The sequence below is a fragment of the Callospermophilus lateralis genome, chromosome 3, assembly GCF_048772815.1.
Source record: "Callospermophilus lateralis isolate mCalLat2 chromosome 3, mCalLat2.hap1, whole genome shotgun sequence".
Taxonomy (NCBI): Eukaryota; Metazoa; Chordata; class Mammalia; order Rodentia; family Sciuridae; genus Callospermophilus; species Callospermophilus lateralis.
Window position 1 is genome coordinate 187,099,080 of NC_135307.1, and position 25,626 is coordinate 187,124,705.

General features: G+C 44.7%; 2 protein-coding genes across 2 annotated transcripts in view; both read right to left on the reverse strand.

Annotated features, from left to right (window-relative positions):
* Positions 1 to 3,700: 3,700 nt before the first annotated feature.
* Fam209a (family with sequence similarity 209 member A) lies at positions 3,701 to 8,559 on the reverse strand. Its single transcript, XM_076851924.1, has 2 exons — positions 4,837 to 8,559; positions 3,701 to 4,013 (listed from the first exon to the last, which is right to left on the reverse strand). Exons 1-2 carry the CDS (start codon positions 5,083 to 5,085, stop codon positions 3,750 to 3,752), a joined length of 513 nt encoding a protein of 170 aa, XP_076708039.1. The 5' UTR covers positions 5,086 to 8,559; the 3' UTR covers positions 3,701 to 3,749.
* An 80-nt stretch (positions 8,560 to 8,639) lies between these two features.
* Rtf2 (replication termination factor 2) overlaps positions 8,640 to 25,626 on the reverse strand; it is a 46,914-nt gene continuing 29,927 nt past the window's right edge. The window contains exons 6-9 of the mRNA XM_076851923.1: positions 16,839 to 16,952; positions 10,526 to 10,580; positions 10,317 to 10,409; positions 8,640 to 9,357 (exon numbers count right to left, since the gene is read on the reverse strand). Coding sequence (XP_076708038.1) covers positions 9,191 to 9,357; positions 10,317 to 10,409; positions 10,526 to 10,580; positions 16,839 to 16,952 — 429 coding nt within the window. The 3' untranslated portion in view covers positions 8,640 to 9,190. The remainder of the gene's footprint in view (positions 9,358 to 10,316; positions 10,410 to 10,525; positions 10,581 to 16,838; positions 16,953 to 25,626) is intronic.

Sequence of the window (25,626 nt, forward strand, 5' to 3'; positions counted from 1 at the left end):
TGGGAAACTAAAGAGGGCTTGAGCCAGAGGTGAGGTGCCTTACGCTACAGTTATTTGCATATTATAGGTACTTGGCAGTTTGCTGTCCCTCTTCCTCCTGGGAAGATGCTACAACATAGTATGACACCTCATGGTCAAACACTGACCACTAATTCAAGGGTTTTAAAACACTACTGTGGGCTGGAACAATACCAGCCACATGACTCAGCAAGGGCACTTCTGGGTGTTTGTTCCAGAGAAACCAAAATGCCTGTCCACACAAAACCCACCCAGATTCTCCATAGTTGCTCTGTGCATAAGTACCAGGATCTGGAAGTGACCCAAGTGCCCTGAGGTGGGTCACACTTAGCAGTGGAACAGCAAGAGCCAGGGGTCAGCTCCAAAGGGTGGATCAGTATGTCTGTGCTCTGACTCAACCCCACATGGGGGTTCTGACCCACAGTGGAAGTCTATTTGGCTCAGGGTCCTGAAACCAGAGGTCCAAGAGTACAGTGCTGGCAACTGGCGAGGGGCTGTGCCATCCCAGGGTGGGGGGCATGGAAAAGAGAGCACATGGGAGGGAAAGGGGCTGCTCCCCCTTTACCCACCCCACAGCAGCCTGGGCCCCACACCAGGAGGAGCCCACAGGCTTCACCAACTCGTAATACCATCGCCATGGAATAACTGTCACATGAGTGTTGGAGGGTACAGTCACACCTTAGCAGGTCTAAGGCACTGTGCTGTGTGGAAGAAGTCTCAGGAATTTATAGGTTTTCTGATTCCACGTGCACAACCTCAAATTGACAAAAGGGGACGGGTGGAGAACATACAGTGGCTGTGGGCGTGGCACAGGCAGGAGGGAGAGCTCTGTGCACTGAACACTCTGCTCTGTGTCTGCAATGTGGTGTGGTGACACGATGGAAGGGGACAAGAGGGCACGAAGCTCTCACATGTCCCTCCTATGCCCATTTCCTGGCTTGGATACTTTGGATGTGGAGAGCAGAGGGCACAGGGAGCCCTTTGCCTTCACAACTTCCTACCCATCTAATTCTACCAAAGAAAGAGAATGAACTCCCCCACCAGCAAGCCCGGTAGGGTGAGGAACGCTTTAGCCTCTGAGCCAATGGTCTGCAACCTCTGGTTTCAGGAAACAGGTGTTCTTCTTGACCTTTGCTGAGGTTTCCTCAGTTTCCCTTGTTCAAGGGCCAGTGACCAGGTGGGGGAGGTGAATGTGCCAAGTGAGGAGGTATCAGAAACATCCCGTTGGGAAGCATGCTGTATTCATTTTCTGCTGCTATGCAAACAAATTACCATTAACTACAGTTTCATCCCGATTTCCTGGGTCAGGGGCGTGTCAGGGCCTGACAAGGCTTCCTGCTCTGGCTCTCACTGGGCTGGAACCAGGTATTGGCCATGGCTGCACTCTCTCCTGAGGCTCGTTTCTCTTCCAAGGCACTGGCTGCTGATGGAACGTGCCTCCTCTCAGTGTATGATGAGAACCCTGCTTTTCTCCCTCTGTCCTTCCCTTCCTCCCTATTTTGAGACAGGGTCTTGGTAAGTTGCTGCTGCTGGCCTTGAACTCATGGTCCTCCTATCACAGCCTCCAGAGCTGCAAGGATTACAGGTGTGTACCACTGAGCCTAGCATCTTCCTAGGTATTGACTGGGGACCTCTCAGGTCCTAGAGGTTACCCTCTCGGTTTTGCCAAGGATGCATGATCTCACACTACGGCAGCCCCTTCCTCAGCCTGCTGGGGACTCCTCCATGATTCAACCCCACCATAAAATTACTATCCCACCACATCCACAGCTCCGGCCACACTCAAGGGAGGCTTTCTCTAGGTGTGTGCAACTGGGGTCACCTAAGCATAAGTCATGGATTGACAAACTTAGCCTATAAAGGAGCAGTTGGAAAACTTTCTCAGCTGGGTGACCATATTGGATCTTACTGAAGTCATTAAATGCATTAAATGAATTGGCTGTGTTCCAGTAAAAATTTATGGACATCGAAATAAGAATTCCATGTAATTTTCATGTCATGAAACACTATTCATCCTTCGATGTTTCTCAAACATTTACATTATATAAAAACCATTATTATTGGCTGTGGGCTGGATTTGGCCTGTGAGGGTCCTAAGTGTCCATGGGTTGAATGCAGACAATCTAAAACCTACCCCATATTGAGACCACAGATTACCCACCCCTTTTAACCTATCTGATTTCTTCAGTGAGAATAATTCACATTCCCCAGTTTGCTGGGAAACAGAATTCAGAAGGCAAAACGGCGTACCTTGGCTCCTTCCATTTCTCCCATCCTGAAAGCTAAAAAGTAAGACCAAGACCAAAGCATTTAAGGATCCTTCTCAGACAGTATAACCTTTTTGAGAGGAAGAGACAGGCAGCTTCCCCAAGGTCTACCTCCCGAAGAGTGAGAAAGTCGTCCTGCAGGATGGATTCTGCCAGCAAACCAACTTCTGTGGTTGGGAAGGAGGGTGATGGGAGACACATGGCTTCCCTGTCAGGCACACTGTGTGGACCGAGGCAAGACTGGTTTTGGTGGACACCAGAGCTGACCCTCTGCGGGCTGCACAGGCCTGTCGACTAACCCATCTACAGTTGGCAGCCAGATGAGGACGAGCAGGGAGTCTATAGGTGAGATTAACAGACTAGACAAGCAAGAGAGTGGGCCACAAGAACATGCTAAGACATCCATATTTTAAGTATTATCAAGACCATATCAACTAATTTGGGAATCCTTGGTTGACTCATCTGTATCTCAAGACATAAAAAATACAATTTTTTTTTTGTTGTCACTAGGGATTAAACCTAGGAATGCTTTGCCACTGAGCTATGCCCCCAGTCCTTTTTGGTTTTTTGAGCCAGGGAATTGCTAAGTTGCTGAGGCTAGCCTCAAACTTGTGATCCTCCTTCCTTGGTTCCCCAACTAGCTGGGATGACAGACATGTGCAACCATGCCTGGCTTCTTCTACATTTTAAAAATCCAACTATAGACATATGTAATTGTTAGTTTGATAGGGAAAAAAAGACAATAACTGTAATCTATGGGATGGAATAAACAAGAGGACTTCTGGTGGTAAGAGATGCAAATGATTTTAAAAGGCCTCCCTCTTGACTGAATTGTTTTTCTCATTTTAAACCCACAGAGTTGTCATTTGCAATGTTATAAATCATTAAGGATCGGTTCTCTATGTTGCATTAACAGTACAGAGACAAGAATTTTTACGACAATGACATTAGCATCTTCCTCCAGATTCCTGAGGCTTTGTCATCCCACTGTGCGCGCTTCCTAAAAAGCTCTCAGCCCTCCCACCACCCGCGGTCCAGAAAAAGTGGAAAGGCCAAAACAACTGCTGCCATGGCTACATGGGCCTCACCTCATTTTTTCTTTTAGTTAAAAAAAAAAAAAGAAAGAAAGAAAGAAAAAGAGCTGGGCACAGTGGCACACGCCTGTAATCCCAGCTGCTCAGGAGGCTGAGGCAGGAGGATGGCGAGTTCAAAGCCAGCCTCAGTAAAAAGTGAGGCACTATGCAAATCAGTGAGACCCTATCTCTAAAATACAAAATAGGGCTGGAGATATGGCTCAGTGGCTGAGTGCCCCCAAATTCAATTCTCATACCAAAAAAAATTAAAAAAAAAGAGGAAAATAAAGATCTCACATGCAGGAATTCTTTCTCCAGAATAGTTTAATCGGTTTGGATACTGTCTGTCAACACTTGATTATTTTCCCTCTATTTTGACACACAAATCCATTCATTCAGACTCTTCTTCTCCCCATATCTCATATATTGTGATATTATTGTGTGGATCTGCAGGCATCTCTGAGCTTTGCAGCTTGGTGTTACCACCAGTTGCCATGGTGACTTTGAGATTCCGCACCTTGGACACAAACTTCACAAGGTCCATCTCAAGTTGGGTTAAGGTATGGAATGCATAGTCTTTGCTGGGGGAAGTATTTTGATGTTTCTTTAGTGGAGAGCGAAACTGGCAGCCTCGGAGGCCAGTAGAAGTCTGCTCCTGTCAAGAAAGATATCTGGGGTGAATAATTCCATTGATTTTCTCGGCTTTGACAGTTGGGCTTATCTAAGAGAACAGGTGCCTTGTACTGCTCTAGTCTAGGCTATGGCAAATTGGCCACCTCTGGCCCACAACCTGTTTATATTTATAAAGTTTTATTGAAACACAGCTGTGTTCATTCTTTTGCATATTATTCATGACTAAATTGAGTAGTTACACAGAGACTATAAGACCCCCAAAACTGAAATGCTTTACCTCCTGGCCCATCTCTCTTGGCTCCAGCTTTAGATAGTCTGGATAGAGTATCATGAAGTGCTGGGAGTGTCCAGGAGAGAACACGCCATATTTCTCTGCCACTCTCCTTCAACTGGAGAGCTGTTGGGGACCAGAGCTTACTACTTGACACATTTATAACTTTAGAACAGGCTTCTATTTAATTTACTTGGGATAATAACATTTCCACCAGGTTCCAAAATTTGTAATAAATTGAACATGGCAAAATTGTAAAAATCAGGAGAAAGTTAAGTCTGGCTTTGTGAATAATTTTTTTACCTGAAAAATACTGTAATTTCCTGAATCTATCCTTAATTTGAAAAATCATGAGCCATTAAACAGGTTATCAACTGTTCTGTCCCAATCTCTGTGGCTCTGGGGACCATTGTCTTCACTAAGAATGTCAGGAAGCAAATTTGCCAAATTTCCCAGGATCCGAGGTAGTTCCTCCCCATTCAAGTTCTAGATAGCTCAGCCGTCCTGACCTTACAGACTACAAGGCCTGATTCTGTCCGCCGTTTCTGAGACGGAATCCGGGAGTTGTTCTTACCTTATTCTTCTCACTATCTCCTCGAAACTTCAGTATTACATACAGCAAAACAACAAAAATAAGCCAGAGCCATTTGCTCCCAAGCCAGCCTTGGGTGTGCTCTGGTAGATTCTGTCTAATTCGGAAGTGCCCTCCGCAAGGCACCTTCCCCTGAGGTTCTTTGGCTTTGTCTCTCAGAGAAGAGAACATAAAGGCGTAGCCGCAGGAGAGGCACAGAGGCAAGAACAGGAACCATCTCAGCGTCCGCATGGTGAGCAGAGGTGGTGGAGGAAGCTGCTCATGGTGGGTCTGTCTGCCCTGGCAACTGGGAGACAGGGGACCTAGTGCTGGCCGCTGGTGATGTCACAGAGGGCCTGAGCCAGGGCAGCCTTGGCCATTGTGATGCCTTGAGGCTGGGGATAAGGAGGCTCACAGTGGTAGCTGGAGAAGGACTTCAAGAAACTGGGGGGAGGGGAGGATTTCCAGTGAGAGGGCATGATGGGAAGTCACCTCCTTGCCAGAACATTCTTTCTGACTCTGGTGTTCAATGGGAGGGGCCATCATCATCCTGCTTTCATTTATTTGATTCTGATACTGTGGTGAACAGAGACACTGTGTTCCCATGGAGCTTGGAGTCCAGCGGGAAAGATGTTTGTCCACAGGCCGCACAAGGGGCCACCGATGCATTTCATCTGTGGCCATTGTTCCAGAAATAAAGATTGGCCAGCATTTAAGTGGTAGAAGCAGCTTCATTTAAAAACCCCAAGTTTCGGGCTTCCTTTGAATATGGATGCTCTGGCCTCACGGGGCCTTGTTCTCATGGGCCCACTCTCTGCTCTGGCAGGGCAGGAACTGACCCTGCTGGTGTTCTCTCCTCAGTCCTCACCAGTCCCTGTTGCTTCATACGACTGACTGACCTGCCCAGGGGGAATTCAGAGTATGACTTGGTAAAATTTTGACAAGAACAGAGAACTGTTAAGAGAACAGAAGGGGGAACTTAATGCAATTATTCAGGAAGACTTTCTCGAAGATGTGGGTAGAACTCAAGAGACGCTGCTGAGGAGCTGGCAGGGTACATGTGGAAGGGCTGACATTCGGCCTGTGTGAAGGCCCCAGGGTAAGGACACAGCCTGGAATAAACCAAACCTCCCTGACCAGCGTTTGAAACAAGAAGTTTTAAAAAATGAATGAACACGAAGGCTGGTCAGCGGGGTACAAGGCTTGTACTTGTTCCCCTGGTCACCTATGTCACAATCATGCTAAGGAAGGACCTAGTTCACAGGCTGACTCCCAAACAGTGACTTCCTACTGAATACCAAGTCATTGGAGGTCCACTGGGTACCCTCCTGTGCTGCTGACTGTGTTGCACACTGGGGAGAACACAGAAGTCCCAAAGCCTCACCTGTAAAACCCAAGGGGAAAACAGCAGTGTCACAAGCTGCACCGATTCTCCACATGCACCGCTGTTAGCTGGAGTGGTGGGGTCTCCTGCACGGACTGTGTGTGCAGGAGGTGGAGAGGTGCAGGTCCCAGGGTTGCAGGAAAACAGGCCTCATGCTGCAGGCAATGTCCAATCTGACCGCTGTGGCTTGTGAATGTCCATCTGAGAAGAAGCTGGCCCCAATGTTCCTAGCCTTGGGCCATGGAGTGTGCTGTGACCTGTCTGAAGGCTCAGCCTTGGCATGACACCATCCTACCCCACTGACCCCCGTCAGTGTCCTAAGGCTCCTGTGGGGAACAGCTGCAGCTGCTGAGGACAGCTGCTGAGTACTCCGGGGGTGCTGTGTCTGCACAGGGCCTGAACCGTGCCAAGCATGCCAACAACACTGAGGCCTTGGTAGTGGTCAAATGAGGCTGCCTGTGGGGCCAGTGGATTTCATTTACACCAACGACCCCTCACAACAGAGCTGCTCTGTTCCTGATTTTCATTACTTGCAAATCTTCATGGGAATTTGATGATAGGAATCCCCCAAAGCCTTTTTTTCTACAATGTGTTCACAAGCTTGGTGCTTTTCCATAGCACAGGACCAAGAAAAAGCACGAAGCTCTGGGAAGGTCCCTCCAGGTCAAGAGGTGATGACAGGTTCGTGAGGCTGAGTGAGATTCGACTTTACATCTGGGAAGTAAAGGCTGCCCTGAAGAACCCCTCGCCCCCAGCCCCTCGCCACTGCACTGGCAAGGTGGCTTGGGCCCCAGTGGGTGGAGGAGCAGCCTCTGGTCCAGAAGCCCAAACCTGACAAGTCCTTGTCTGGGAAAGCTTCCAGCCTCTGCTGACTGTTCCTGTGGCAAGGACTCATCAGAGGCAGCATGGTGAGTGACCTGGTCAGGAGGAACCATGTGCACTGAGCACTGCTATCCAGGTGTGGTACCCACAGAGTGGGTGATGGTCACTGTGTCCCCTTCCAGGAGCTGAGACATCCACCCAGTGCTCCGCTGTTCAGGTGAGCCCGAGATCAACACCAGCTACTGGACTTCACCTTAGTTACTGCCTTGCTCATCTGCCTTGGTACAAGCTGGTGTCACACTGGACACTATGGAAGTGGCACAGAATGCAGACAGCCTGCCCCCCCTCACTCCCCTCACAAGAGGTGCAAAGGGAGCTGCCCTTGCTCTACAGAGGCACACACTCTCAGGCCTCAGGGTAGTGACGCCTTTGCTAAACACCCAGGGCTGGAAAGGAATCCCCAAAGTCCCTCCACACACACACCTATGGACACCTTCTGGGCAAGTGGGGAAGGCAGGCCACGTAGCCCCCACACTGGCTGGAAGGCCACAGGCTGGAAGCTTTGAGATGCTCAAGGTTTGAGTAGAGGACACTGGGACTAGGTCACTGGGACTGGGAAAAACTGGACATAGTCAAAAGCTGGACACAATGCCAAATACAACGGATAGGTTAAGGTAAACTTAGGAAAATTAAAAAGGCCATCAAAATAAAAAATACCTCATGATGGCAAAAGCTGTTAATGAGTAGAATTTGACTAAAAGGACGATCAAGTTTTCTTTATAAGTTAAAATAGAGAAGAATAAATTGTGATAAAAAATAATTTAACCAAATATAATTTTTTTTTCTTTTGGTACCAGGGATTGAATTCAGGGGCACTTGACCACTAAGCTGCATCCCCAGCCCTATTTTATATTTTATTTAGAGATAGGATCTCATTGAGGTGCTTAGCACTTCACTGTTACTGAGACTGGCTATGAACTTGCGATCCTGTCTCAGCCTCCAGAGCTGCAGGGATTGCAGGTGTGCGCCAACACACTTGGCTAAAAGTAACTAATTTTTATGAGAATAATTAAACAAAACAAAACCCTGAAAGATGGTTTAACTGGGGTGTATATAATACTGATCTAGGAAATAAAATGGCCAATTCATGTTTATTCCAGAAAAGTTCACAATAAAAATTCCCTTTCCCTTTAGTTGCTGGAAAATGATGTAATCCTGATTAAAATGCTTCTCTGGTAACAGTTAAATATGCTCCTTGGGGCCAAGCCCTCCCATCACTGTGGGGCAGATAAGGGCACAGCTCGGGGCGGAGGCTCTGGGCCCCACTCCCAGCTCTGCAGATACAGTAGAACAAAGAGAACCTTGGGGCCTTCCTGGTGTCGAGGACCCACAGACAGCACTGAGCTCAGGAACTCAGACTCTGCACTGACAGCCTCGTGGGAGTGGAGATATGCTGATGTGTGATATCGACACAGCACAGAAGGGTGGGATACACCTTCTCACCTTCTGCTGAGGGCGAGGACAGTGGAATTCCTGGGACCTCAATGCCTCACAAAAACACTAGGGGAAGGGAGAGCAGCAAGAAAGCAAAGACCAGGGAGCAAAGGCAGGCGTGCTTTATTTTGCACCAAAGCTTTCGGAACTCAACTAATCTCTGCTAGGTCCAAAATGATGAGAGAAGACTCTCCTAATGCTAGACAGCAGGGCCCCGGCTTCTTCCAGGGCTGGAGTGAGGAATGGTTTCCTTCAAAGGCTCCTGCTGCCAGACTGTGTTTGAATTCACCTAAGGCTGTTTCACTTGCTTACTTAATTGACTGTCAGCAGCAAAACAATTTTAGTCAAAATAAGTAGCCACGCACAAGAGTCTTCCATTATTGCAAGCTTACAGGGTACAACCCACAACGGCCTGGCCATGGAAAGGGCCACACCTGCTGCAGGCAGAGGCAGGTGTGAATGCGGGCTGGGGAGAGGCTGCCAGACACTCTGCAAGCCCCCGTCCCTCCCTAGGACCCTCGCAGCAAGAGCGACCACAGTCTTGAAGGTTGGTGAGGACAACTTTATGACACCATCTAAACCAAATACACTAGAGACAACACAGTCCCCAGGACCACACAGAGGAGCCTAGGCTGGGGAAGAAGCCTGAGCTGGGCTTCAGAAGCAGTAGGACGTATGGGTGACCCAGTGTGCCGACTCCTCCTTGGAGCGTTTGGCAGAGCTGTGAGTTGTGAAAAGGGACTTGTAGGTTTCGGATTCTTCGCTGTCGGCGATGGATCTCTTCACGGCCCCACAGGGAGGCTTCCCGGCTTTCCCATTAGTTGCTGGAAAAACGAAAAGCCAAAACCTTTCATACTGGGACTACAGGTCACTCCAACATGGCATTCCCACAAGGGCACAAGTCAGCTGCTTCTCCCTGGACACTTTCCTGCTGCTTTCTGGGAGGAATGCTGAAATATATACCCTTTATGTTTTGTGGTAATGGGGATCAAACCCAGGGCCTCAAGTGCTGGGGCAAGCACTCTACATGGAAACACATCCCCGCTGCCACCTCCTAAAAACCACAGCTCCCAGCACATAAGATCCTGGTAAGAGCACCCTGGTGTGCCTCATGCTCTGCTCCTGCCCATGAATGGCAAGGATGGACTGGTCTTCAGAAGGTGAATGCTGCATGGCGGGGAGGACACAGAAGTACTGGATGGAAACTGAAGTGGTCTGTCCCAGGCCAGGCTACTACCTCACATCAAAGCCAGGATGGGAAATGCTGACCACTGTGCACTTACACAACACAATTAAATTAGGCCTTCTTCTATCTGATCAGTCTGTGCTTTCCTTCTAGTAAAATAAATGCTATTCTCTGGAGTTGAAGATAGGAGCTCCAAGAGAAGCTGACTCTGGCCAACAAGCAGGTGGAGAGAAAAGACTCTTGAGTGCTGTGTGGATCCTATAAAGATGTCCACTACAGAGAGCAGACACCTCCCGTCAGTGCCCATGCTTTTCCACATGACAGTCTCCACGGTAGGTCTGAGTCCAGTTCTGGGCAGCACCATGTGCTCACTGAGCAGGAAAGCACAATTTCCTTTTCCGGGCCCTTTAATCTCGACAGGGCTCCCGGTCAGAGGTATGCTGACAATTCACAGTTCCTCTCAGAAGCTCAATGAACTACTGACAGACACAACTTGGGAAATGCTTCAGTTTTCTCCTGTGCCCAGTCCAATAAAGTGAACATGCCCTTGGAGTCCCTAGCTCTCCATGAGCTCAGGCTCATCTCAGCAGGACTCACCTGTACTTCTGGGTGCTGAGACGGCTTTCTCTCTAGTATCAGGACCCAGTTCCTCAGGCTTGCCTGACTTCATCCTTGATGGCCCTGGGCATTCTGTAAAATTTAAAAAACAGAGGAAGTAAGACCAAAGCAAATCAAAGCACGAACTTATTTGGGACACGGCCCTGCAGTTTTATTTTGTTAAAATATCCCCTCTTCTAGCATCTTACCTTCACTGACTTCTGGTTTGGAAACAGACTCTGCTGCCTTGGGCTTCTTTGTTTTCTGTAAGAAGAAAGAAGTTGCTGGAGGATCTTACCAGGTTCAGTGCACTGCTGCAGTAGTGTGGAGCTCACCCTCATGGGCTGGTGCACAGTATAAGGCAGGTCCTCACTCCCGAGACCGACCACATAAACTCTAACCCTCAGGTCTCCACAGGCATCTGCAGTGGTGCACTGGAGCTTCACAGACACATCTACCTGCACAGCCCTTGTTCAGTTTCATATTTACATTCCAAAAATTACATTCTCAAAAATTTTAAATGAAGATGACGGATTTCAGTTGTAAGAGGCAATGTTAACAGTGACTATTGTATACAAAAGAGCAGTTAAGCTAGTAACACAAACTATAGGCAGCTCTGTGAGGTCTAGCCAGCAAAGCGGGTGCTAAATTCCTCACATTCCCTCATTTCCAAAGTTGTCAAGCTGCTATGGTATTTTTTCATCTGGCTTTAAGACCTAGAGGCTTATGCTAAACATTTTAGCAAATTATCCTAAACTCTGGATTATTGTTGTTAATTTTAGGCACTAGAAGTTTGTTATTCACTATAGTTACTTTGGTCATTAACAACAAAAAGAAATGAACAAATCACTCTAAAATCACACAGCTGTGTTCACAGTGATGCAACTGCAGAAATGATAAACACAACTATGTCCAATTTACTTTAAAATGTTATTTTCCCAAGTATCCAAAAGGTGGCGCTAAAGACACACCCAGCCTATTTATTTCAGAAGGCCTCTCTATCTAGCAAACACTGAAGAAAGATTTCTCAATGGCCCTGAACCTGCAACATACATGCAATATGACTTAGAAGATTGAACAGAACACAAACCCCTGCTCACTTCACACATGCAATGCATGCATGCCTATCTGTGAAGGCTGACAGTCCTTCAAAAAACCAGAGACAACTGTACAGCTGAGTTATTTGAAAAGCAATAAGGAGGTATAGAATAAATATTGTGTTCTGTTTCCAGGTGCAAGTTTATTTGGGAAATATTTTGTATCCTGGTAGCAGTATCTAAGGATTCACAGGAGCTCCAGTGAGTATTTTGCAGAGAGGGGCATGTCAATTCCACCGGGCTTTGAGCAACTTGGCAGGAAGCCTGTGACAGAAACTCAAGTAAAATAATCAAAGACTATATGAAATCTCTAGTAGCTTCCTTTAAAATAAAAATTTCCCTTTAAAAAAAAACTAACCAAAGGCAGCAATGAAGAACAGGCAGATCCCTTTTGATAAGTGTTCTTTGTTGAACATGCCTCAGACTTTTCTTTCTTTTTGCTCTTATGATAATAAATCAGAATAATTTAGACATTAACTTAGAATTCTCTCTCTCTCTCACACACACACACTCACTTGATTTTTAACCTTAACGCAGCACTTAAATGACTAAGCACTCTCTCATTATTTCTCTGGAGTGCTACATTAATACTATAAAACAGCTCCAGACTGTTCTATTAGCATTTGATTATAAAGTTTGAGCACAATTCTTTGTCCTATAGAATCACTTAGCTGGTCCCTAAGAGTGATAAAATGATCAAAGAAGGAAGTGCCAGTGGATCTGAATCTTTATAAATTCCAGGTCCATGTTAAGAATAATAATGTGCCCAACTTTACCAGCTTTTTTGAGCTTAATAACCCTGAATTACATCATTCCAGGATGAGAGGCTCCTGTCTTGTCTTCTGAGACCAAACACAAAAAGCAAAAAATGAGCCTCTGAAAATTCTTTCCTAATCCCATTACTCTCACCTACTGATCGATGCAGGTGCACTTAAAGTTGGTTCTTGTCCCCATATGTCTTCAGGATACGGACACTGATTTTCTAATACTTCCAGCATCTTCTGCCTTAGTTCTCATCACATAAAGTTTGTTCCTATGTTTACCCTGAGCCTAACTTTTCCATAAAGAACAAAAAACTTACCATTCACAAAAGCCCTGCAATACACAACTGACATCTGTAAATAACAAATCATAAAGTGTACAGCTGGACTCAGTCGAGGGCACACACGCTGGATGATCTCTTGACTGACAAACTGCTGAGCTTGCTCATTATGGTCTATCATTAAGAAATACTCCTCATCGCCCGGAGGTCATTCCTCAAAAAAATGAAAAACCAACAAATAAATGAGCTCACACTTCATCTCAAAGCCCTAGAAAAGGAAGAGCAAAACAACAGCAAATGTAGCAGAAGGCAAGAAATAATCAAAATCAGAGCGGAAATCAACGAAATTGAAACAAAAGAAACTATTGAAAATGACAAAACTAAAAGTTGTTTCTTCGAAAAAATAAATAAGATCGACAGACCCTTAGCCATGCTAACGAAGAGAAGAAGATAGAGTACTCAAATTACTAACATATGGGATGCTACAGAAATAGAGAAGACAATTAGAAATTATTTTGAAAACCTATATTCCAATAAAATAGAAGATAGTGAAGACATCGATAAATTTCTTAAGTCATATGATTTGCCCAGACTGAGTCAGGAGGATACACACAATTTGAACAGACCAATATCAATGGATGAAATAGAAGAAGCAATCAAAAGACTACCAACCAAGAAAAGCCCAGGACCGGATGGGTATACAGCGGAGTTTTACAAAACCTTTAAAGAAGAATTAATACCAATAATTTTCAAGTAATTTCAGGAAATAGAAAAAGAGGGAGCTCTTCCAAATTCATTCTATGAGGCCAACATCACCCTGATTCCGAAACCAGAAAAAAACACCTCAAAGAAAAAAAACTACACACCAATATTTCTGATGAACCTAGATGCAAAAATCCTTAATAAAATTCTGGCGAAACGGATACAAAGGCACATCAAAAAAAATTGTGCACCATGATCAAGTAGGATTCATCCCTGGGATGCAAGGATGGTTCAATATACGGAAATCAATAAATGTTATTCACCACATCAATAGACTTAAAGATAAGAAACATATGATCATCTCAATAGACGCAGAAAAAGCATTCGACAAAGTACAGCATCCCTTTATGTTCAAAACATTAGAAAAACTAGGGATAACAGGAACTTACCTTGACATTGTAAAAGCTATCTATGCTAAGCCTCAGGCTAGCATCATTCTGAATGGAAAAAAACTGAAGGCATTCCCTCTAAAATCTGGAACAAGACAGGGATGCCCTCTATCACCACTGTTATTCAATATAGTTCTCGAAACACTGGCCAGAGCAATTAGACAGACGAAAGAAATTAAAGGCATAAAAATAGGAAAAGAAGAACTTAAATTATCACTATTTGCGGATGACATGATTCTATACCTAGAAGACCCAAAAGGGTCTACAAAAAAACTACTAGAACTAATAAATGAATTCAGCAAAGTGGCAGGATATAAAATCAACACACATAAATCAAAGGCATTTCTGTATATCAGCGACAAAACTTCTGAAATGGAAATGAGGAAAAACACTCCATTCACAATATCCTCAAAAAAAAAAAAAATACTTGGGAATCAACCTAACAAAAGAGGTGAAAGATTTATACAATGAAAACTACAGAGCCCTAAAAAGAGAAGTAGAAGAAGATCTTAGAAGATGGAAAAATATACCCTGTTCATGGATAGGCAGAACTAACATCATCAAAATGACGATATTACCAAAAGTTCTCTATAGGTTTAATGCAATGCCAATCAAAACCCCAACGGCATTTCTTGTAGAAATAGATAAAGCAATCATGAAATTCATATGGAAAAATAAAAGACCCAGAATAGCAAAAGCAATTCTAAGCAGGAAGTGTGAATCAGGCGGTATAGCGATACCAGATTTCAAACTATATTACAGAGAAATAGTAACAAAAACAGCATGGTACTGGTACCAAAACAGGCGGGTGGACCAATGGTACAGAATAGAGGACACAGAGACTAATCCACAAAGTTAAAACTATCTTATATTTGATAAAGGGGCTAAAAGCATGCAATGGAGGAAGGATAGCATCTTCAACAAATGGTGTTGGGAAAACTGGAAATCCATATGCAACCAAATGAAACTGAATCCCCTCCTCTCGCCATGCACAAAAGTTAACTCAAAATGGATCAAGGAGCTTGATATCAAATCAGAGACTCTGCGTCTGATAGAAGAAAAAGTTGGCTCCGATCTACATATTGTGGGGTCGGGCTCCAAATTCCTTAATAGGACACCCATAGCACAAGAGTTAATAACAAGAATCAACAAATGGAACTTACTTAAACTAAAAAGTTTTTTTCTCAGCAAGAGAAACAATAAGAGAGGTAAATAGGAAGCCTACATCATGGGAACAAATTTTTACTCCTCACACTTCAGATAGAACCCTAATATCCAGAGTATACAAAGAACTCAAAAAATTAAACAATAAGATAACAAATAACCCAATCAACAAATGGGCCAAGGTCCTGAACAGACACTTCTCAGAGGAGGACATACAATCAATCAACAAGTACATGAAAAAATGCTCACCATCTCTAGCAGTCAGAGAAATGCAAATCAAAACCACCCTAAGATACCATCTCACTCCAGTAAGATTGGCAGCCATTATGAAGTCAAACAACAAGTGCTGGCGAGGATGTGGGGAAAAGGGTACTCTTGTACATTGCTGGTGGGATGCAAATTGGTGCGGCCAATTTGGAAAGCAGTATGGAGATTCCTGGGAAAGCTGGCAATGGAACCATCATTTAACCTAGCTATTGCCCTTCTCGGACTATTCCCTGAAGACCTTAAAATAGCGTACTACAGGGATACTGCCACATCGATGTTCATAGCAGCACAATTCACAATAGCTAGACTGTGGAACCAACCCAGATGCCCTTCAATAGATGAATGGATAAAAAAAAAATGTGGCATTTATACACCATGGAGTATTACGCAGCACTAAAAAATGACAAAATCATGGAATTTGCAGGGAAATGGATGGCACTAGAACAGATTATGCTTAGTGAAGCTAGCCAATCCCTAAAAAACAAATACCAATTGTCTTCTTTGATATAATGAGAGCAACTAAGAACAGAGCAGGGAGGAAGAGCAGGAAGAAAAGATTAACATTAAACAGAGACATGAGGTGGGCGGGAAAGGGAGAAAAAAGGGAAATTGCATGGAAATGGAGGGAGACCCTCATTGTTATACAAAATTACATATAAGAGGTTATGAGGGGAATGGGAAAATAAACAAGGAGAGAAATGAATTACAGTAGATGGGGTAGAGGGAGAAGATGGGAGGGGAGGGAAGGGGGGATAGTAGAGGATAGGAAAGGTAGCAGAATAAAACAGTTACTAATAGGGCATTATGTAAAAATGTGGATGTGTAACCGATGTGATTCTGCAATCTGTATTTGGGGTAAAAATGGGAGTTCATAACCCACTTGAATTTAATGAATGAAATATGATATGTCAAGAGCTTTGTAATGTTTTGAACAACCAATAAAAAAAAAAAAAAAGAAAGAAAAGAAATACTCCTACTGCTTCTGGAATGTGGTTCCGAACCTGAGACTACGAAGCAAGGCCCCACCACTGCACATCCACCAGGACTGTCATCACCAGTGCTGTGTCCATGGGCTCTCTATGGAGAGTAGAAGCCCCACTCACCACAATTCCCCCAGGGAGGGCTCAGGAAGGTGTGGGAGATGGCTCAAGCTTCAGGAAGACTACTTAGCGCCTTGCTACTCCTTGGTCCTGGAGGACTACATCTAGTGGCTTGGGTGGGGGAGACATAACAGGCTCCCAGGGTCCCCCAAGCCTGTTGAAACTTGGCCTGCAGGGAACTCCTATTCCCATTCAAATCTGGGAGGCAGGGGACCTTCAGATTTTCTGGGTTGACGATGACGTTTCATTCTTCCTTTGTTTTTCAAGTTATAAGATTTTTAAATCAATTGACTGTGATAGCAACTGCAGTCACTGCCCTTCTCCAAGGGCTCATGAGGGCTACACTCTCTTGTAAGCATTTATAGACATGATCGTCTGACCCTTCTAATCCTCCTGACAACCCCATGTCAGGTGCAGGTTTTGTCACCACCCCTACTTCACTGATGACTGAAGCTGAGCATGGACAAACAGAAGCACTGTGGTTGGGCTGTGACTTCTAGAGCTTGGGCTTCTAGAGCCCAAGCCCTCCAGGGCTGTAAGAATCCCCTCTCTCACCACACACCCCTAGCAGCTGTGGAAAGGCAGTCAGAAGTTTGCAACGGACTCTGGCATGGAGAAGGAGGCAGGGCAGACCCTGAAGGACCAACTTCTACACCGAGACTCTCAGAAAGGGAGGAAAGAAGCCAAGCCTGTTTCACTACCTTCTCCATCTTCGCTCGCAGTCTTCTCTCCTCCATCCTTTTCTTCAGCATTTCCACATCCTCCTTGGTGCCATTGAGCACAATGACATCATCCTCCTGGAAGGCGGCCCCACACTGGGGAGGGAGAGAGAGAAGACAGAGTTGGTCACAGAAGGGAAGCCACTCTCAGCCCCAAGCGTCAGCTTCCAGCCTTGCAAGGCTCCTATCATGACTCTGTCTGCATCTCAGCTTCACCAGATTTCGGGTCAAAGCCCTGGTCTAGGAGATCTGGTGCCCCAAAGCAGAGGTGCCCTTAGCAGCCTGAGAGGGCTGTCCCAAAAAGGCCTACCCACAAGGCCTCTGGGATCTGGATTCTGGGAGGGCTACTGCCAATTCTTAACTGGTAAGGCGGCACATGGTGCCAGCCTTTCTATAAAATGTGGTTTACACTGAACATCTGCTTTCCTTCTGGGAGTCTAGAAGTTTGGTACATGCTAGGCAGAGGGTACGTAATCAGGCCACAGCAAAACCCCTGGGTTACTGGGCTCTCTAACAGGCTTCCCAAGGAGATATGTCACCCGAATGCTGCTGCATGGCACTGCTGGGGCAGTTGGCTCTGTGAAACCCTTTCAGGCAGGGAGAGAGCACAAGGAAGCTTCACATGAACTCTTCCAGACTCCACCACCTGTCTCGTCCCTTAACATCCCACCATGTATCCTTACTGCATTACTGTACTAGGTCTTAGCTGAGTGACCACTATATGCTAACTCCCGTCAATCATTCTAGAAAATTCCAAGTATAGGGATGCTCTGGGGACCTCAGATATACACTGGCAGAACAGAACTGTGAGCAGAATCTAGACCACCTGACAGTGCCCTGTTGTGTCCACCCTCAGTTCTGTTGGTGAGTGAGCCACCTCCCAGGTCATGTGTGAGCATTCTGTGAGCACTGCTGCCTCCCCTGCTCTGCACCTGCAAGGTCCCGGTACTCTGCCTCTGTCTGTTCCATGCACTAATCAGATCTGAAGCCCTGGTCTGTCCATACTGTCTACACTGCTGTTCTCACTGCAGTGGCCCCGCACTGAACCCGCAGCCCGACCCGGTTGGGACCTTGTACACCGGGTCTGGGGCAGGAAAAAGAAGAAATCATGAGAGCAAAAGGGGAGGCTCTGCCACCCACATTTGGAATTGAGGTTTCTGACTGATCTGCCCAAATAAGGTTACTCTTCCACCTCCCTCGGCCTCAGTTTCTCAGCTATAAAGAGGAATGGTTTGGCCCAAAGGCAGTGCTCCCCAACTGGAGGAAGTTCTGCTCCTCAGGGATGCTCAGTACTGTCTGGAGATATTTCTGGAGGTCACATGTGGGGTGCAGGTGCTATTGGCATCTTTTGGGTAAAGGGCTGGGACACTGGTAAACATCCTACTATACAAAGGACAGTCCTCACCACTGAGGCACCTAGTCCAAAATGCCACTCATGCTGAAGCTGAGAAACTCTGGGCTAGGGTCTAAATACCTAAATGCAACAGACATTTTTAAAAGAATAGGAATTTATAGGAAAACTTGTTCATCACTAGGGTAAGAAATGTCACCTAGAGCAAGAAAAAGGCAGAAGCTATAAAGGTTAACAACTTTTATTATATAAAAATGTCAATCTGGGGCTGGGGTTGTAGCTCAGTGGTAGAGCGCTTGCCTAGCATTTGTTGAGGCCCTGGATTTGATCCTCAACACCACATAAAGAAAAGTAAATAAGATAAAGGTACTATATCCATCTACAACTACAAGAAACATTTTTTAATAAAATTACAACTTAAATGACAAAGTCACAATACACGAAATAAAATATAAGCCAAAAGCTAAAAGAAAATACTTGCAGCAGATACAACATTCAAAGGATAAATTTACAGAACACAATCATGTTTACATAAGAACCCTTTATAAAATCCTCCTGGACAGCATCCTCTAAAAAAAGGCAACTACACAGAAAGGCTCTGAACAGCCAAGCCATAGCCACTGAGCACATTTTCTTGTGACCCTGCCACTCTCAACTCTGAAAACACAAACTAGAGGTTGGTGGCAGTGTCCCGCTGGGATGTTCACACTGTTTTCTGTGTCCGTATCTGCACAAGCACACTCTGGAAACGATCTAGCATGTCACCAGATGAGCCGATAAGAAACTGGCATCTGAACAAGACAGAACACTTTTTAACCCTCAAAGAGACCACCATCTGACAGCACGGGCAACCCTGGAGGGCAGTGTGCCAAGAGAAACAAGCCAGACAAACAGAGAACCACCGCATGACCTCACTGCCATGAGGGACCTAAAAGCTGAGGACACAGGAACATGGTAGAACAATGGCTACCAGGTGTAGTGGGGGGTAGGGGTATGCTGGTAAAAGGACAAACGGGCAGTGATATAGGATGGCAGGTCTGGAGAGCTAGTGTAGCCTGAGGACCAGTTGTCAATGTCATGTTGTACACTGGAAGCTGCTCAGATGCCACAACTCTTATCCTCTCCACACAGATAATTAAGTAAGAGGCTGGAAATGTTCACTTGCTTGACCACTGTAATCATTTCACTACGGACATGTAGTCATCATCTCACACATACATCGAAACATCTTTTTGTATACTTTACACATATAATTAAAAAAATAAGCCTCATTTTGAAAGCACAGCTTTCTCAGTATTAACTGAAGCAGTACACCCTAGGCTGAGTCTCGCTATCCCCTGATGCTTGAGATATGACTAGTACAGTGAGGGTTCCAGTCACTCATTACATTACAAAACTATTTGCTTTTACTGCAATGGGAAGTGTACCGTAAAAAAAGTTTATAGTTTTATTTTACTTTTTTCGCCCTGTAAGAGAGCTGGACACCATGCTAAATAAGACATGGTCTCAACTCTCAATGGAAGCGGGGTGGGATCTCCTAAAAATACCGAGTGAAAGAGAAGTGAGCTCACTCTTCCCACCCACCCTATCTGGAAACACGAACTGTTCTTCCCTATCTTACTCTGTAGCTTTCCAACTTGTAGAATATTCTGGGTCTTTAATGTTTTTCCATCTCCATGATTTTTTTTTACAGGGTAGGGGGGCAAAAATCATTTTTCACTTCTTAATTCCAGGTATTGTGACTAGGACACAGAATGCTGAGTAAGCTCTGGAGAAGAAGGCTTGGCCAGCATTTACATTTCCTATCAAACATGCCTTTCTAAAAAAGATAAAAATATAATTTAACAAAGTTCACATAAAGTGCACAGGTCAATAGCATCTGGAGTTATTTATAGTTGTGCAACCATCACATAATCTAATTTTAGAATACTTTAACACATCCATCAGCACTCATGGTCTCCGCCCTACTTCAATCATAGGCAGCCACTAATCCACTTTGTCTCCTGGACATTTGTTTCTCCTGGACATTTCATATGAATGGATCACACAGTATATGAGTCTTTGTTCTGTGTGTGAACGGCTGCATTCATCAAGTACGATGTTTTCCAGGGTCTTCTATGTCGTAGCAAGTATCAGAACTACATTTCTTTATATTCCACCCACTAAATGTAACAGCTAGCAGACATCCGAGTTGCTCCCACTTTGGCTCTTATGAATAATACTACTGAGAACATTCACGTGCAAGTCTACATGTAAACATACATTTTCACTTCTGTTGGGAAACCCCTGGGAGTAGAATCACTGGGTCATATGTGGACTTCTTGCTCAATCCTGGAGGAAGTGCCTCTCTTCCAAAGACAAACTGCCAAAGATGTTGATCAATTTACATGCTCCTGAGCAATGCACAGGGATTCCTTTTCCCCACATCCTTCCCAACATTGCTTACTGTCAATTATAACATCCTAAATGGTGTGAATGCATTTTTTGTTTGGTTTGGTTTTGGGATACTGGGGATTAACCACTGAGCCACATCCCCAGCCTTTTTTTATTTTGGGACAAGGTCTCATCAAGCTGGATAGGGCCTCACTAAATCACTGAGGCTGGCTTTGAACTTGTGGTCCTCCTGCCTCAGCCTTCTGAGCTGCTGCGATTAAAGGTGTGCACCATCATACCTGGCCTCGCTCATTGTTTTTTAATCTGCATTTCACCTAAAACCAGTGATGCTGAGCATCTTTTCAAAAGCTTACTGGCCAGTTATATCTTCTTCAGAGAAATGTCTTATTTAAATTCTTTGCCAATTTCTTAATTGTGTCATTTGTTTCTTTAATGTTGAGCTGTTCTCTATATATTCTGGATGAGTTCTGTCTTAGTCCATTTGGACTACTGTAACAAAATCATATACACTGGGTAATTCATAAACACAGAAATTTCTTGCTCACAGTTCTAGAGGCTGGAAAGTCCAAGATCAGGCAAAAGCAGATCCAGCATCTATAGGTGAGGGCCCATTCCTCATGAATGGAGCCTCACATGGCTACAGGGGAAGCAGCTCTGTCAGGCCTCTTTTATAAGGGTCTTAACCCATGTAGGAGGGCTTCATCACTTCCAAAAATCTGACCTCTTAGTACTCTTGCACTGGAGATTAGACTTCAGCATATGAACTGGGTGTGTGGGGGGGTACAAGTGTTCAGGCCACAGCAGGTCCCTAATCAGATACAACATTTACAAATGCTCTTTCCCTTCCTGTGGGCTGATCTTTCACTTTCTGGTTGATGTTCTTTGAAGCACAAAAGTTTTAGATGTGGAATAGCCAAGGTTACCAATTTTCACTTTTACCACTATGCTTTTGGTCTTGTACTTAATAAATCATTGCCCAACCCAAGATCATGAAAATCTGCTCTTGTGTTTTCCCTAAGAGGTCAATCATTTAGCTCAGATGTTTAGACCTGTGATCCTCTTTGATTCCATCTTAATGCCTGACATAAGGGGGAGTCACACGTGGGCATCCAGTTACTCTTGCACCATTTACTAAAAAGATTACTCTTCCTTCCCTTGAGTTGTCTTGGCCCCTTAGTAGAAAATCAATTAACCATAAATGTGAAAGTTAATTTCTGGGCCAAATTTATTCCACTGATTTATCCACTGAGTGGATAAGCCAACAAAATTTTTCCTGGTATCTCTAAAGAGCCACTTGATAATATTATAATCATAGATATTAAAAACATACCAAGTAAAGTCTATTACTAACCAAAACGTCCAGTTACTCCGTCGGCCAGTATCTTTGAAAAAAATCCAGGCGGGCACCTTATCATCAAGAGGAAAGGTACTTCTGTGCTATCTGTAGGCGAGTGAACAGTGCCTCCAGCAAGCCTCCTTGTGCCCATCCATGACCTCCTTTCTAGAAAGCAATCTCCACACAAAAAGAGATGTGGAGGCACTCTTAAAGTTGTCAAAGATTTGGTTAGCACCTCTCAACACATAGAAGATAGCAATCAATGTTTGCTCGCCCTCTTCTGCTTTAACTTAGCTGAGTTATTCATTGTGGTTCTTATCTTTAAAAGTGATTATTTTATGCCAACATCAGCTCCTTTTCTAGAGTTTGTATGAAAAGTTTTTCATGACTGAAGATACTTTCCCTTGACCCACAAATCCCTAAGGCTGGTGCCACAGAGAAATTATTTGAGTAATTTAAGGAGATCCCAACTAGATGTTTGATTGGGACGCTTCTGAAGGTAAGTGGCTTGTGTTCAGGTGCTCCAGGAGGCCAGGCCCAGGGAGGAGGACCCCTGGGAAGTCCCGGGCTAGGGGAGATTCAGATAAGAGAGTTCCTTGGGGGAGGAGCATGTCTTTTCCTTGGAGAAGGATTGAAAATGAATCACAGGAATGGAATCAGGTGGAAGAGAAGGCCTAGTGGGGCCTGGAGTTGCGGCTCTGACGTCAGCAACCCTCCTGAGGGCAGAGTCAAAAGGGGAGAGGAGGCAGGTGGCCATCCAGCTAGTGCCTCCCTGCCTCCCCTCCAGGATAACTGCTGCAGTTTCTTTGTGGAGTCTTGCTGCCCCTCTTTCCTATGGTGTTGAGGGTCAACAGACTCCCTCCTCTGGAAATGATGGATTATATGCTGTGGATCCTATTCTGCACACAACTTGACCCTGAGTTACTGTATTTTCAAAGCTGAATAAGCCATTCACAATAAAAAATCAGAAATCATTCATATAAAAACTAAGCTATCTTGCTTGTTCTCTCAAAAATTCATACTCAGAGACCTTGGTTGCTTGGACTTGAGTAGGAACAGTCCCTTGGGAATTGCTCCAGGACCTATCACTTGTCCTGATTTCATGCCTGAACTTGGGAATTCAAGTGCAGTGGCTTATCCCCAAAAGGCAAGTGAGACAAGGGCAGGGAGCAGGTTTTCACCCACCATGCCAAGGGTGGGGCTCTTCTTTAGAGTGACCCTTTGCCTTCAGTCTAGAAAGAGGGCAGGGGCTGCTGCAATGGTGCAGTTGGTCCAAAAGGACTGACCCTTTCCCTTTGACCTATATTATTCTACTAAAGGGTAGGGGCTGCTGCAATGGTGCAGTTGGTCCAAAAGGACTGACCCTTTCCCTCTGACCTATATTATTCAACTATTGCTGAAATTGTAAATTCATTTAAAACCTTTGGTTCCTTTTATTACTGTGACTTAGATGCGCTGAATTGAGGGAAATGATTAAACATGTGAGGCAAGCACTCTACCCCTGAGCTATCTCCTGGCTCTTAACACATGCTAAGAGAGGAAGGGTATATAGTTAGTCTGACAATGTACAAAATGCTTACAACACATCAAAGGAAAAGCAGACTAGTAACTTTACATTTATATGCTCCAGATATTAATTTTTTAAAGTTCTTTTAAAAATCCAGTTTGAAAGTGCCAAGAGGAATGAGTTGTAGACTTAGGAGTATCAGGCTAATATACCTACGTATCTACATCACTTAAGCAAATGGAACAGTAGTTTCCCAATCTTTATCCTTACGAACATTATGTGTAACAAGGAGCTGATTGCATATGTCTGACCTAAGGATTTCACTCCTGTGACAGTTATTCTCTGATTCAGAACCTTGTTTGTTCCCACACAGGACTTCATGGCATGCAGTAAGTGGATGATGCCTGCAAGCCTCTGCATTCTGGAAAACAGTGTCTTTTCTCCATTATGCAGCAAGCTCCATTTGGGAGCCATTTTATCTTTTTGCTAAACGAAAGAATGAGAATAGTCTAAAGAAATATTTCAGTCCAGGAATGAAAAGTATAAAATTTTAAAGCCAAACAGTTCCCCATAAGTTTACAAAAAATTCACACTTCCTACTCTGAGCACATCAATCACACCACACGGTTTGAGAAAAACAAAAACCAAATTTTATATTAATCTGAATGGCCAAAGAGACAGCTCATTTTGGGCTTTAAAAAATAAAAACAAAAAACCCCTACTGCATTCATATTGCTTTTTGTTAATTACACACAAGCCATCTGTCCATTTTATCTCTCATGGCTTTCATTTTTCAAATTTCATTTTAATCAATCTGTATAAAAATTTATATATGACTTTTTTATTCCTCATCCATCTCCTCGGGTTCTTCTTGGGTCAGTGCTTTCCTGAGAACCACCCAGGCAACTCTCTCCATCGTGTCCTCAGTTGTTCCTGCCATTTCTCTTTGGCTTAGAATGACCTCCTCCTTTCTGGTAGAGCAGTGAGAATCAGGTAGAATCCAGCCCAGTCCCCTCCCTCCAGGAATGGCCAGTATGTACATAACTACTGGTCCAGTTCAGCAGCATCCATAGAAGAAACTTCAAGCACACATTCAGGGTACTGGGGACAGCCATAGCAAGACTTCACAAGCTGGCAGGGTAGCCTTTCCATACATAATATGAGCTTTACTTGGTGAATCTTTTTTATTTTTATTGTTTGTACTGGGGATAGAATTCAGGGGTGTTCTATCACTGAGCTACATCCTAGCCCCTTTTATTTTTTACTTGAGACAGGGTCTTGCTAAGAAGTTGCCAAGGCTGGTCTTGAATTTGAGATCCTCCTGCCTGAGCCTCCCAAGCTGCTGGGATCACAGGTGTGCACTACTACACTTGGTTTCACTTTGTGAATCTTGTTAGGTAAAAAAACGAGAACCTCAACTCATGGAAGATGAACGTTTCCAAAGAAGCATGAAGCATACTGGCTCACTACGGAAAGGCTGCATGAATGCCGCAACACCTTTAGTAACGGAGATCGGGTCCTATCTGCTCAGTTAAGGTCTTTCCACGGCACCCTCAGATCCACTCTACAGAAAAGCAGCATATGCACCAGTCACTCCACCAGCAGGTGGGGACAATGTGGACTCATGTGACTCAACTGCCCAGGCCGGTGTCCAGACACAAATGAGGAGATGACAGATCTCCACAGTATGTGACTTTTTTTCCCTTCTTTTTTCTTTGTCCTCAATACTAGGACGGAACTCAAGGCCAGGTGCATGTCAGGTGAGTGCTCTGGCACAAAGCTACCCCGGTTCCCTGATGATGTGACTGATGTCCCTTGCGTCACATTCTTAGTAGATCTGTCTACAGTGAACCTAAAGAGTTCATGAAAAACCCTTTAGAACCTGAGGAGAGAAGGACGTTAAGAGGACAGGAGCCCAAAGGTGGAGGGGAGAGCAGAGCCAACCAAGGGGAGCAGGCAGGACCCGCCCACATTGCTGAGGGAGCTAGAGAGGACAGGGTGCTCAAGGATCACCTTGCTCCCGGAGATGGTGCCTGTGAGCAACACTGGAGCCCCATGCTTCAGCTGGATAGTATTCAGGAAGATGTGAGATTTTTAAATGACTTTATTTATCACTCTAATGAAAAGGGGTCAGATAACTAAATTTTTGCCTCCTATTTTTAAAAGCATTTAACACATCTGA